The 13,523-nt window shown below is 41.6% G+C and overlaps 1 protein-coding gene across 1 annotated transcript in view; it reads left to right on the forward strand.

Moving 5' to 3' along the window:
* Nucleotides 1-981: 981 nt before the first annotated feature.
* Nucleotides 982-13,523, forward strand: part of LOC149469243 (uncharacterized) — a 110,243-nt gene continuing 97,701 nt past the window's right edge. Inside the window, exons 1-2 of the mRNA XM_089669520.1 lie at nt 982-1,030; nt 6,970-7,093. Coding sequence (XP_089525646.1) covers nt 6,994-7,093 — 100 coding nt within the window. The 5' untranslated portion in view covers nt 982-1,030; nt 6,970-6,993. The remainder of the gene's footprint in view (nt 1,031-6,969; nt 7,094-13,523) is intronic.

Here is a 13,523-nt window from a genome sequence, read left to right on the forward strand (position 1 = left end):
CCCTGTGCCCGCCGAGACAAGGGATGGGTATGTGACATTCAGGTGACCTGCATGTGGGGAATCCACATGCAGGCACAGTGGGGAGGCAGACTCCTCGGCGCTTGGCAGAGGTGTGTTAGCATGCAGCAGGAGGCAGCTCCCTGGCGCCCAGCACACCACTTATGTGGTCTACGTTTGGGTGCAGGGGCATTTAATGGGGAAGGGGGGGGGGAGGAGCAGGGGGGACCATGACAATAGCATATACAATTGCAACACAAGTCATATTGTAATTAAATGTAGCTAAAAATGACCTCACCTTTTCAATCTGCAGTGCTGCCATTCTCTGTAAAATGCATTATGGCTACCTGGAGGTGTTCTGTACAACATAAATTCCTGCTTGTGTGTCTAGTACACAGATTTTCCCAGAAGTCTGCACTAAGATAAGTCAGATTTCAGGCATCCCCTGCAACAAAAATGTCATTTTTGGTGAGATACTCCCAATAGGTAATCACGGCTAAAGGGATGCAGACCCTGCCAGTTTCCTCAGATACCTGCAGGTGCAGCAGCTGACTGATAATTATGAACCCAATCTCATTAGATTCACTTTCCACATGGACAAACAAATAGCTCTTTCTTCAGAATAACAAAAGGTAAGGACTCTGCAACAAATTGTGTTACAATCCTTGCAATGTATATAGATCACCCAGAGGGGAATATTTTTCTCTCTACAAAAGTGAAGTTACACTAAAAAAAAAAATGTTTTTAATCACATCTCCAACAACATGGGTAAGACCTGAAACATTGGCTTATCTGTTCTTTCTGGGCTTATCAAAGACTCGTGACTTATGGACTCCCTCACTAGGAGACCAATCTTCTTTGGTTATTGACCCGGAAGTTTGATTAATTCTGACTTCACTGATTAGCAAAGAGAGCTGTCAGTTAGAGGGAATACTTGAATAACTATTAAGGGCGGTGACTGTTTCCTATCAACAGTCTACCTCTTTTCCATAACTAAGGTTTATTGTCCTCACTGTACAGCACTATAAGGCTGGTAAGTTTTTAGATATCAATGTGTATTGTAGAGCAATTAATACAATGAATTCAGTGTGTATTACACTGTTATGATCTGGATGAAACCACCACCCTCTGTCTGCACATACTGATCCTGAACAGACCAGCCTCACATAAAACTGGAAAAGCAAGGCTGAGCTGTGTTCTTTTCTCTGTACTGCACACTGTAAAAGGAACTGTATACTTTACATGGAAACCTAGTCGGCAGTCTGTTGTGTCACATGACCAACTACATCATGTTCCCCCCCCAACCATCTTTATCTGTAACACATTGTATGGCTGTTGTAACATGTGAGCAAAGCTCTGTGACATGTAATTCAAGGAGGAAATTGCAGCTTCTTGTTCGAAATGACTTCCTTCTTAGGGCTCATGTACACGTGATGTTTGGAAAACTCTTCTGAACAATGGAAACTGATGGAAAATGTAGGTTAAAAAACGTCAGTTTGCATACTGCGTTTATGTGCGTTTGCATTTAGAAGCATTTTTAAAAGATAACCTCAGGAGACCTTCCAAATGCCCAGAATGCACTGAAAAATAGTAAAAAAAATTAACTATTTCAGACATTTTGAGAGAAATAAAGAGAGCAGAAACAAAGAGACCAGTATGTGTTCAGATTACCTGTCTTTTCTGGATGTATTCACTATGGGTCACATCATGACCATAATGCAGCACGTTCTATCATTTTTTCCTTCACGTGAAACCTGGAACTGACTGTGCTGGTGTGCTAGGTCCATTTGAATACATGGAAAACACTTTGCATGCATCTCTGATGATGAAAAAAAGGCTCTGGACAGCATTCGGACATGGAACAGTTAAAAAATGCTTCTAAACACAAATGCTTATAAACATGGTTAACTGCGTTTACAAGTGTTCATGGACACCAGGGGCGGACTGACCATTTGGAAACTCGGGCACTGCCCGAGGACCCGGGGTCAGTAGGGGGCCCCATGAGATGCCCCTGGTACCTTTTTCCATATGCTTTTTTTAGTTTGGGCAAGGAAACGGGGTCCCATGATCCCCTATTGTTCGGGGGCCCCATGACTTGTCAGTCCGCCCCTGATGGACACAGGAAAACATTAGGGAGAGTTCAGGGGTTGATGAAAAAAATGCTGAACAGCTCCTGAACGTCAGTTTAGCAGCTGCAGTGTACATGAACCCTTATGTAGACTCAAAAGCTAAAATTTCACATATCGAAGAATGTGCATCTTGTAACCATATTATCTTTATGATCCATTTCTTTCTCTTGCATTATTAATAGAATTAACATCAGACATATTATAAATCATAAATCAAAATTTTATTGATAGATCTTCAGATTTCAAGGTGAAAATGCTCATCCGCTGCCTTAAAATGCAACCATGGCTTTGTTACTTCGCCATGCATGTTTATGATGTGAGATTTCAGGCACCTAAAAGTCCATTCAGCTAAAATAGAGTTTAAAGTGCAGCTCCAGTTCCATTTTTTTCAACTTGTAGTTCCACACCCCTCGTGTGATAAGAACAAAAGAAATCCAAAACTTGTGTTTACCCCCTCCTTGTTACAGAGTTGTCCCCAGCGTCCTCTTCAGGCAGAATGACATTCATATCATTCTGCCCATTTCCTATAATTCACAGCGTCCTGGATGTGCACATCATGCTGCTCAGTCCAGAAAGAATGGCTTCCACCCAGCCCTGCAGGAGGAAAAGGAGGAAGCTGGCTGTGATCAGCTAACAGTCTCCAAGAAAGAGGGTATTTAAAAAAAATACTAAGGGGGTTAAATGCCTGACCTGAAGTTTTGCTTTAACTTTGGGACATGTGAGCAATGTTGCTAGAAGGGTTGAGGGTGACAGTGGACTGGCTATCAGACCTGAAAATAAGGTGTGTGTATATAGGGTTTTTTAGGAAAATACTACAGAAAGGAGGGATGGAGTAGGCAGGGATGTGTGCATAAAATGTCTAAAGTTCTACTTACTTTTGGATATGTGAACATTGGTATTGGAAGGCGTGCGTATTGCCTCTGATTACTCCAGACACTGAGAAACTAAGAAATTAGTCACATCACCACTAACCAAATAAATTATTAAAGGTATTTTTAGGTTTTCTTTTTATATAAAGCACAAATTTTAGCTCTGGAGAATGTATTTTGGGTGAATGAGTAGGGGTACTGTGTATACTCATTCACATGGGGGGGCCTAGATCTGGGGACCCCCTTGTTAAAGAGGGATTCTAGATTGTGATATGTCACTCTCAGCACCCCCACAACCACCAGGCCAGGGTTGTGGGGAAGGGTCCCTTGTCCTCATCAACATGAGGACAAGGTTTTTGGCTGGAGTAGTACACCCCCTGGCAAAGCACCTCCCTATGTTGGGGGCATGTGGCCTGGTATGGTTCAGGAGTTGAGGGGCTGCATGCTCGTTCCCCTCTTCCCTTGGCTCAGATAAGGGTCTCAAATGGATTTGGGATGGAGGGATCTCATGCAATTTTTTTTATTTTTGGCATGAGTTGCCCTCCCCCCCAAAAATCCATACCAGACCCGAAGGGCCTGCTATGGATTGGGAAGGGGGGTCCACATGCTGTTTTGCTACTTTTTATAGCTGGTTCTTTTGTTTACTTTCTACTGTCAATGGGAAATCCCTGGTGACAGCAGGGATGCTTCATGGTTGTTCAGTTGAGTTTAATTGTCACATTTAGCAGTGGAAAGAGTAACACTGATAAATGATTACATTTTTGCTGCAGCCGGAGTTCCAGTATGCGTTAAAATAAGTGCAAAACCACACATTAGATACCCCAAAATAACAAAATTTATCTAATGCGGTATTTAATTTCCATTTCTTTGTGAATTGCATGTTCCTGGGTGAAATATTGCATGAGTTATTTTAAAGCAAAGTTTGAACATGTAGCTAGATTTTATTAAAAAAAAGTCTTGCACAAACAGCTCAGATTCTTCAATGCCATTTGGAAATATGAAGGCTGCCATTGTGTGTGGGTGGGGCTAGGAGTATAGAAGCATCGCACACAGAGTCCAGGGAAGGTTACACAGTTGTGTTTAGAAATTGGCAGATTTTGAAAGGCAACAGGAAAGTTTATAGAACACAGTCTCTAGCTCTAGTAAGGATTCTGTTATATGGTTGAAGGTATAAGAACACTTCCAGTAACAGTCATGGTATCACTTCAACAGGTTCAGTAACAGGTGCAGCAACAGGCTCAGTCACACTTGTTGCTACAGGCTCAGTAATATTGGCAGTAGCTGGTAAGATTGACGCTCATGAAGACACGACCCAATTTCCAGCTGGGTGCTGCTTCATTCCTTAATGCACAGGGGTGAGAAGACATTATGAATAGCCGAATGGTACTGGAGGTTGCAGTCCTTGAACACAGATATACAGCGATATGTCTTCCACATAGTAAGACATAAAACAGGTTAGCCCTACGTTACTGCGGCAGCATCTGGTGGAGTGGTGGCTGGCTGGCAGGATGCTGACACAGGTAGCGGCACTGGCTTAAAACAAGTTGTGGTGGAAAACCTAGAGAACCTAGAGACTAGAAGCCTGATCCTCCTCGCACAGAAACCTTTCCGATAGCTAATCACTGTCCACAACAATTGGGTTCCTCTCCCTACTCTATCTACTTGGAAATAGGTGTTACATACAGATGACCCTACAATTTATTAGCACTGCCTCAAACCAAGATGACCACAGAAGGCCACTGGGGACTGGCCGCTTCCAATCAGACAGCTGCTTCCCCCTTGCGACACCTACAGAGGCTGAAGAGGAGCATCATTCCCCCAATACTCCACTCCATTCCTGAGGTGGGAAGTCTCCAGCTACTGGGTGGAGTAGGAACTACACCTGCCAACATGCTGACCACTTTCCTGAAACCCTAGTTACCTGGCTGTTTTGCTGACCCTTCAGCTTTAATACGTATGCGTGTGAGCAGCACAGTGGCAAAGTGGTTAGCACTTCCACCTAGCAGCACTAGGGTCATTGGTTCGTATCCCAACCATGACAACGCCTGCCTGGAGTTTCCATGCTGTCCCTGTGCCTGCGTGGGTTTCCTCTGGGTACTCCTCCAAAGGCATGCTGGTAGGCTAATTGGCTCCTGTCCAGGGGCAGACTGACAACTCATGGGGCCCCCAGGCAATAGGGGATCATGGGGCCTCTGTGTCCTTGCCCAAACTCAAAAAAGCCTATGCAAAAAGGTACCAGGGGCATCTCATGGTGCCCCCTACTGACCCCAGGCTCTTGGGCAGTGCCCGAGTTTCCAAAGGTCAGTCCGCCCCTGCTCCTGTCTAAATTGGCCGTAGTATGTGTATGAATGTGAGCATCTTGAGGGTAAAGTACTGATGAGAATGTACAATATATGTGTAAATTGATGACGCTATATAAGTACCTGTAGTGATAATAATAATAGGAAAGTCAAAGAAAAGTAAACATCCATGTTATTGTTGTACTGTGACAGCCAGGCAACTAGCATTTTCAGAGGGAGTGGTCAGCAGAAAGCAGAGCCTGTTTATTTACTGCGGCTCCCCACATCCAAAACACTACAGTAAAATAAACACTACTTCTCCCCCATCCTGTACTTTGTATGGAGGGGCAGGAAAGCCTCTTCTTTGCAAGGCAACGTGCCCCAATGTTGAAAAACAAATGCAGTCCCCAAATAAATAAACAGGGGCTAGTGAGGAGGAACTATAGGAATTTGGAAGTCCCCTTTATAATAAGGGGGCTCCAGATATCTGCCTGCTGCCAAGGAATGAGTACAGGGGTACATCAGTACTTCTTATTACTAATATCCAGAAACACTAAAATTCAAATTGCACCGACTCTGTGAAATTGTAATTTTATAACAATACAAAACATAAATAATGTCCTCTGATGTATATCCATGGTCATTCACAATGATCCACTGTGCAACAATGTTTCTCTGCAACCAATGTTTCCCAGCTATACTCCATTTGCTAAATGACAGATCCCAGGTGCTGTAGCAATGTAAACATAGCACTGGGTATCCTGAGTGACATCATTGACCATATTTAGTGACTTAATATGGTCACCCAAGACCCCCAGCACTGAGTTAAAACTACCACAGCACCAGTGATCTGTCGTTTAGAGCTGGGGATCTGTCATTTAGTAATGGGAATGCATCATGTACGTATTAACGTTAGTGGAGTTTTCATAATTACCAAGGATTTACAATGATGGATGCTGTGATTGATGATGGATTAAGTCAGGGAACTTTATGTAAATGTTTCTATTTGTTTTTTAATTGGTAAATAACTAAGAAGATTGTGTTTCCTACGTTATGCATTGTTGTTTTTCATTTCATTTTCACATTCACTAAGATAAAAGAAAATTCCCTTTCAAAGTGAGCAGCCTATTAACCTTTAGGAAATAAACCCCTATGGGTGCTCTGTACCCTAGTCTCCTTTTATAGCGAGGGGGCTGGCACATAACAAGGACCCCATTATTGGTCATTCTAAGGCAACTGAGCAAAGTCCAAGGGCCCTCCCAGTGTGTTATCTTTATTGTTAATGGAAGGTAGGTGAATTGTTACATTGGTTCGCCAGGACTACAGACTCTGAGCGGCTTGGGTTTATTTCAAACCTATGGCTGACCCAATCCTAAATCTTATCCTAAGGTATGAATACCATGAATAGCAGTATGAATAATAGCAGCAGCATGAGTAACAGTAGGAGTAGCTACAATCACACGGTCTTTGTTTGGCAGAAAAGAAGAAGAAAAATTTTGCAGAGAACACAGCAATCAGCATTTTCTCTGGTATGAAATAGTTGAAGACATAATACACAAGGTTGCTCTTTGCCATACAGTAATTACCAATGGAATCTAAAATATCTTAACATTTGTCAATACTTAGAAACCTTTGGCAGAAATGGATTTGTATTGAGTGTGTTCAGTTTAATCATAAGTCTTTGTTTCCTTGTAGAATTTGAGGTCTCTTGGTTATTCAATGGCTTCTACACTGGAATTTATCTCTAGGAGATCTCCCATTGTGTGCACTGGAGGTTGTGTGGCATCCAGCCAGCCACTTGCAACAGGCATTGGCTTAGGTATTATCATTTTTATGTAATTTATGTAAGAAAATGTTGAGCAGTAACTGTAGTTGGCAGAGTCTTGACCATTGTCTTGATGTACCCTTACTTATACCCAGTGAAGTGACTAACCTCAGGTGATACACAGAGATTAAACAAATCCACCTATAATTGTACAAATGCACAATTTACAAAGCATGTCTGATCATCAGAAGGCAAGGGGCAGAGATCTGATGTTACATACTGCACAGCATAGAGCAGGGAGCTGAGCGTAATTTGAGACCTGAGTGGAAAGAATGCACACTCCCCCCCTCTACACAGTCTCATAGGGAAACACCACAGCCGAGGCTGTCAATCACCTTCTGTGTGCTGGAGTTCTCCTCTCATTCCCCCTGTATCTCTTGGAGTTGGCATAATCTGTCAGAAATGAGTCATGCAGATAGCGGAAGGAGACATCAGACAGAAATCACATTAGATTCTTTGATTGAGGCAAGTACATACTATAGAAGGAAATGCTTTGTCCACTTGTCATGTCAGGGGTTTACAACCACTTTAAGCTGCAAAAATTAACCCCAACCCCCCCTCCAAACAGTACTCATCAACTGCAATGTGAGACAATGCACCATACTTGTGTTGGTTCCCTCCAATGCCTCCATTTTAAATGGTACCCCACTGTACCTCCACAATCCACCTGTGGTACCATGCACCACACCACAACACAAGCTGTGCATTGCTGTGTGCTGCACTGCAGAAATCTCAGCTGAACTATATTTTCATGTATGGAGTTCCTTTTTGCAGCCCATTTATTTTAATGCCTCAATGCACAAAAACACATGTGGCATTGTGATCTTAAGCCCTGGTTCACACCGGTGCGACTTGTCATGCAGTTTGACAGTTTCAAATCACAAGTTGCACTCTATTGTCGGTAATGGAACTGTCCAAATTGGTGCAACTCCCTCTCTGTTGTGAGTTGCACCAATTTTGAAAGTAGTTTTTGCACTATTTTTTGTAATTTCACGTGCGACTTGCATAGACATCTGTGCACGATGTCTGTCAAGTCGCACCTGCAGACACACAATTTCAGAGTTGGATCCAGTGTGAACCAGGATTAACTGACCTTCAATTTGATCATTCTTTTCTTCACATATCAGTGTGGTGTGCCCTTGAGAAATATTGTTTACAACATTAGAAATGAATGGTAACTTGTGTAAACTGCATATAAAATGTGATTTATTATTACAGGTACTTATATAGCACTGTCAATTTTACACAGTGCTTTACATATACATATATACACACACATACACAGTTGTGCTCAAAAGTTTGCATACCCTGGAAAAAAGTGTGAAATTTTAGCATTGATATTGAAAATATGACTGATCATGCCAATATCCTTTTATTGAAGGATAATGATCATATGAAGCCATTTACTATCAAAGAGTTGTTTGGCTCCTTTTTAAATCCTAATGATAACAGAAATTACCCAAATGGCCATGATCAAAAGTTTACATACCCTAGAATGTTTGGCCTTGGTACAGACACACAAGGTGACACAAGGGTTAAAATGCCAATTAGAGGTTAATGTCTCACATCTGTGGCTTTTTAAATTGCAATTAGTGTCAGTGTATAAATAGTCGATTAGTTTGTTAGCTCTTACATGGAAGCACTGACTAGGCTAGATACTGAACCATGGGGATTAGAAAAGAACTGTCAAACGTCCTGTGCAACAAGGTAACTGTATATATATTGTACATTCACATCAGTCCCTAACTCTCAAGGGGAATACAATGTAAGGTCCCTAACTTACATTGATACATACACATACTAGGGCCAATTTAGACCCATGCAGGCACAGGATCAACATGCATACTCCCGGCAGGTGGTGCCATGGTTGGGATGCGAACCAAGGACCCTAGTACTGTCAGACGGAAGTGCTGAACATTTAGCCACTGTGCTGACCATTTAGTCAGTATGCTGACCATTTACACACAATATTGAAAATAATGGTGGCAAGAAATGACAGGCACATCTGAAAATCCAGAATGTTAAAAACACATGTAAATGCACAAGTTCCCCACAGCACAATAAATCCACTTTAAAATGTACATATCATCAAATACACAAGTGTGACCTTCATGTAGGAGCATCATACTACATATAGGATTCAGAAGCAGCTGTGTAATCTTCAGCCCTTAAATGGAATTCCATTGATATACAATTGCTGAGTCATATTCATCCTTTCATTAAAAATTGTACAAATTGTACAAGGCAACACAGACAATAATTCCAGATACCATGAGAAATGTTGACTTTAAAACATACTGCAGATCTTCAGTTCAATTCTGTGCCCCCATGGCAATGCCATTATAATACGGGCGCAGATGTACAGAAGGGCTCTGCTTGGCCTTTTGGACATTGAACACATTTGTGCCCACACAGGTGATTTCCCGTGCATGGATGTGATCGTTAATGGATATGCACAGAGCTTGTTTGGGAATTGATTCTCTCCTAGGCAAGAAATAAAGAATTGCTGTTTTGCAGTACAAATAAAAGTCATGAGTTTAAAAAAACAAATGTCCAACAGTAAGAGAAGGAGGGAGGAGAAGGCAGGGCAACATGATTTATAGTTTAGGGTGAAGTAAAATCCTTTAAAAAAAAAAAATTGAAAAGAGAGGACGTTATCCAGGCATACCTGCCCTTAATTTATCAATTGCTATATACAGTAGGCAACAATATGGAGATTCCCATAAATTAGAGTTAGGGCCGCACTATATAGAGGAGCAGTGTGGCTTTCACATATATTTGCTAATATTGTGCAACTAAAACCTCTGTTTTTAATGCATATTGTTTCCCAATGTATACACAACAGGAAGTGAGAGGAAATTTCTCCTAAATAAGGGAATTCCCTTTTTAGACAGCAGTCAGTTACAATGGAAGAAGTGGAATATTTATGGTGGTACTTAAAGTGGTATTAAACCCAAAACCAAAAATAATTTATTGCAGCTTACCAATTGTAAGACATGGTGGCTGCATTAGTTTTCTTTTTTTGAAAGGCTTTTTCACCTCAGGTCTGTGCACAGAAGCATTGCAGACAGCAGTATTGTTAGCCTGGGGGGGGGGGGGGGGTGTTAGATGTACTAGAAGATTCAGATACAGTAAAAAAATGTAAGTTGAACTCCAGCTAATACTTTATAAGCAGTTGCAGCAAGCAGTTTTTAGCATTTTGGGAGAAAGGTTTTACATAAATAATTAAAAGTTGGTCATTGTAAATACTCCTTTCCGTGGTAAATGGTTTGTCTGCTCCCTGTAACTGATACATCTGCAAGACAGCTAATTCTTTTGAAAAACAACAGACTTAGACCCCTTTTACACAGGCAGTCCGTTTTTTTCGTCAGTTCAGTCACATTTTTTCCAAGAAAAAACAGATAAGTTCACATCAGTTTTTCATCAGTTCACATCCGTTTTTCTTCAGTTTCCATCAATTTCCATCAGTTTGTCCTCAGTAAGCGGAGTGGTGGATGTCTATTTCAGGAGAGCAAGTTAGAAAAGTCACTCCAGAAACAGTCCACGGGGGGCCACTTAATGGCTGAGATCCAAGCAGTCTGGCTTTTACCATTGCTGTGATTGGTGTGATGACTAATCACAAACTACAAACAGTGTAGTGTTTACATCTGTGAGCCCTCCTCCATTTATTCTTATAAAGGAAGAAGGGGAAAAAGAAGAAACTACTAAAAGGAATATTTCATTCACTCTTTAGTTCCAGATCTGTGGCAGCAGTGGTTTGTGTAGTGAGAAGTTTTCTACCCATTGACCTTCCTCTCCTCCCCTATGTATCTAAGCTCATGGTGTCTCTATATCAGTGTTTCTCAGCCTTTTTTTTGGTCAAGGCACCCTTAAAAATGATGCACAATCTCAGGGCACCCCATTATAAAATGTGAAAAATTTAACTAATCAGTTATATAATGGAGCAACATCCACGCATGTAGGACACCCAACTCGATTAATTTGTTCAAAGCAAATATACCTTTGCAGACTGGTACTGACTAGTATTCCAATGTTTCTCTTCTTCCTCCATTTCTGTCCCTGGCTCAGTTAATATAACCCCAGTGCTGACAGAGAGGATGTTGTGTAGGCACCTGACGTCCTCCTCATCAATGTCATTGGTTGTTAGGATGCCAGTGAATAGAAGGTTGTAATGGTGCATAATGAAAATCTGTAGCTTTGTGTAATTAAAATGCAGGTTAATCCACCCACTGGCTTGCATACAATTTTTGGGTAATTTTTAGGCATTTTGCCAAGGCACCCCTAAAGAAATCTGAAGGTGCCCCAAGGTGCATGGGCACCCTGGTTGAAAAAGGCTGTTCTATGTGATCGGTATATTAACCCCATCTCCTCTTTTATCCTGCGCATCTGAACATTAACTCTTTTTTCTCTATCCTCCCACTCTATGTGACCTGTACATTAAATTCAATATTCTCTCAGCATGCCAAGCATTCTACTTCTTCAATTGTAGGGTATAGGTTTAGAAGTGTCTATAGCAAGAACAGATTACAGTGGTACCTCAGTTTACAAATTTAATGCGTTCTCCGGGATGTTTCGTATTGCGAAAAATTCGTAAACCGAAATGTGGTTTCCCATAGAATACATTGAAAAACACCTCCACATTCGATGCCACGTGCTACCCACAAACTAATCAGAGACTCCAGCATGCACAGTGGTGGCGCTATAAACCTCCCAGGCGCAATGCATCCTGGGGAAACTTGCTTCATATTGCGAAAAAAAATTAATAAACTGAGGCATTATTTTCAATGGATTTTCATTTGTAAACCGAAAATTAAGTTAACCAAGGTTTTCGGAAACCGAGGTACCGCTGCATCTGTTAAATGGTTTGTTCACTGCTATAAAAGAGACCATAAAGGAGAAATAACTTTTGTATTTACATACATCAAGTCATAACTTAGGCCTATATCACACTGCTAGGAGGGGGGGGGGGGTTTACTGTAGGTAAAAACAGAAAGCTGACTCGTGATTTTACCACATCCCAGCCATCCACCTAAAGGCTAAACAACAACTGAAAATCAGCCATTCAAGTCATTGGGGCCACACCACAACAGTGAGCCAAATGCTTGGCTTGTGGTTGTAGCACATTAGTCCCATTATAAAGATGGGCAGTAAAAGAGGCAACTGAGCCACAGTTCTACCACCTACATACCTGTAACTGCCCACCCATAGTTTGAAAAAACAATCCGGATGTTGCAAACTTTACATGGCAAGCTGAGCTGACAGCACCAACTGCCTAACTCTGTTTTTAAAGTCAATAGGGCAGCACCACAACAGTGAGCCAAATGCTTCGCTCATGCTTGTGGCACATTAGCCCTGTTATAAAGGTGGGCAGTTGACCCCTATCCACCCACCTAAAGGCTAAAAACTTGGCTACTCAAGTCAACAAGGCTGTGCCACAACCTTGAGCCAAAGTCTTGGCTCAAGGTTGTGATGCATTACTCCCATTATAAACCTGGTAGATAAAAGAAAAAAAAAAAGGTGTAGTCCTCTTTTGCAGGGTTATGAGAAATGGCCCTCCCCAAACAGGATATAACCTTTGCTAAGTGGAAGTGTTTGTTTGATAATAAACTTGGTAGTGCCTCCACCCAGGACATGGCCTCTGTGAACAGAGGGAATTCCCTTCCTGGGAAATTAATCAGTAATCTCAACAAAGTATTTGGAAGAAAAATAACTATTGGACCCAGCATATAACATTAACCATATAGCTGCACATGCAGTAAAGAAATAATACAAATGTTATATAAGAAGAGTTTGTTAACAATACATACATCCACTGTACAAACCGTTATTATCAGAAAAGGGCCAGATAAGAGTCCTGGTGGAACTGTGCACATATACCGGGTATATAGTTATTTATAGAGATATGCCTAGGTAGATTTTGCAGCAAAGTCCAATTGCAGGGGCCGCTGATGTTGATGAGGCATCTGACTTTGTGTTGGAGACCTGAAGACAAGATCTGCAGTGATGGGAAGATCTTCCAACTGCTGTCCAGCCTGGAATGGAGCTTCTCACAGCAGGAACTGTGGCGTTGCACTGAAGTACCTCCCTAATAGTTTCTAATCTGAAATGCAACAAGACCTCTAAGCTACTGATCCCAATGTGACCATCTGAAGCAATAACCTGGCTCTAGCCTATGTTGGTTATTGAGCCCTGAGCTAAAACTAGTTATACAATCCCAGACCAGAAGGCGCAAGGTTAACTAGAATAACAGGAGTTGCATATAAATTTTATTGCAATAAGCAGGTCCACTTACCTGGAAGGTGACCACTACAGATCTAGCTATCTGGCATGGTGCATAGAAATCAATAACGGACAGGGCAGAGATACTTGTCTTTCACAAGATTTAAAATATATACTCGCAGCTGCAGTTAAACTATTGGATCAT

Source organism: Staurois parvus, unplaced genomic scaffold (genome assembly GCF_062004578.1).
Source record: "Staurois parvus isolate SC_StPar_1 unplaced genomic scaffold, SC_StPar_1.0 ptg000078l, whole genome shotgun sequence".
Lineage (NCBI taxonomy): Eukaryota > Metazoa > Chordata > Amphibia > Anura > Ranidae > Staurois > Staurois parvus.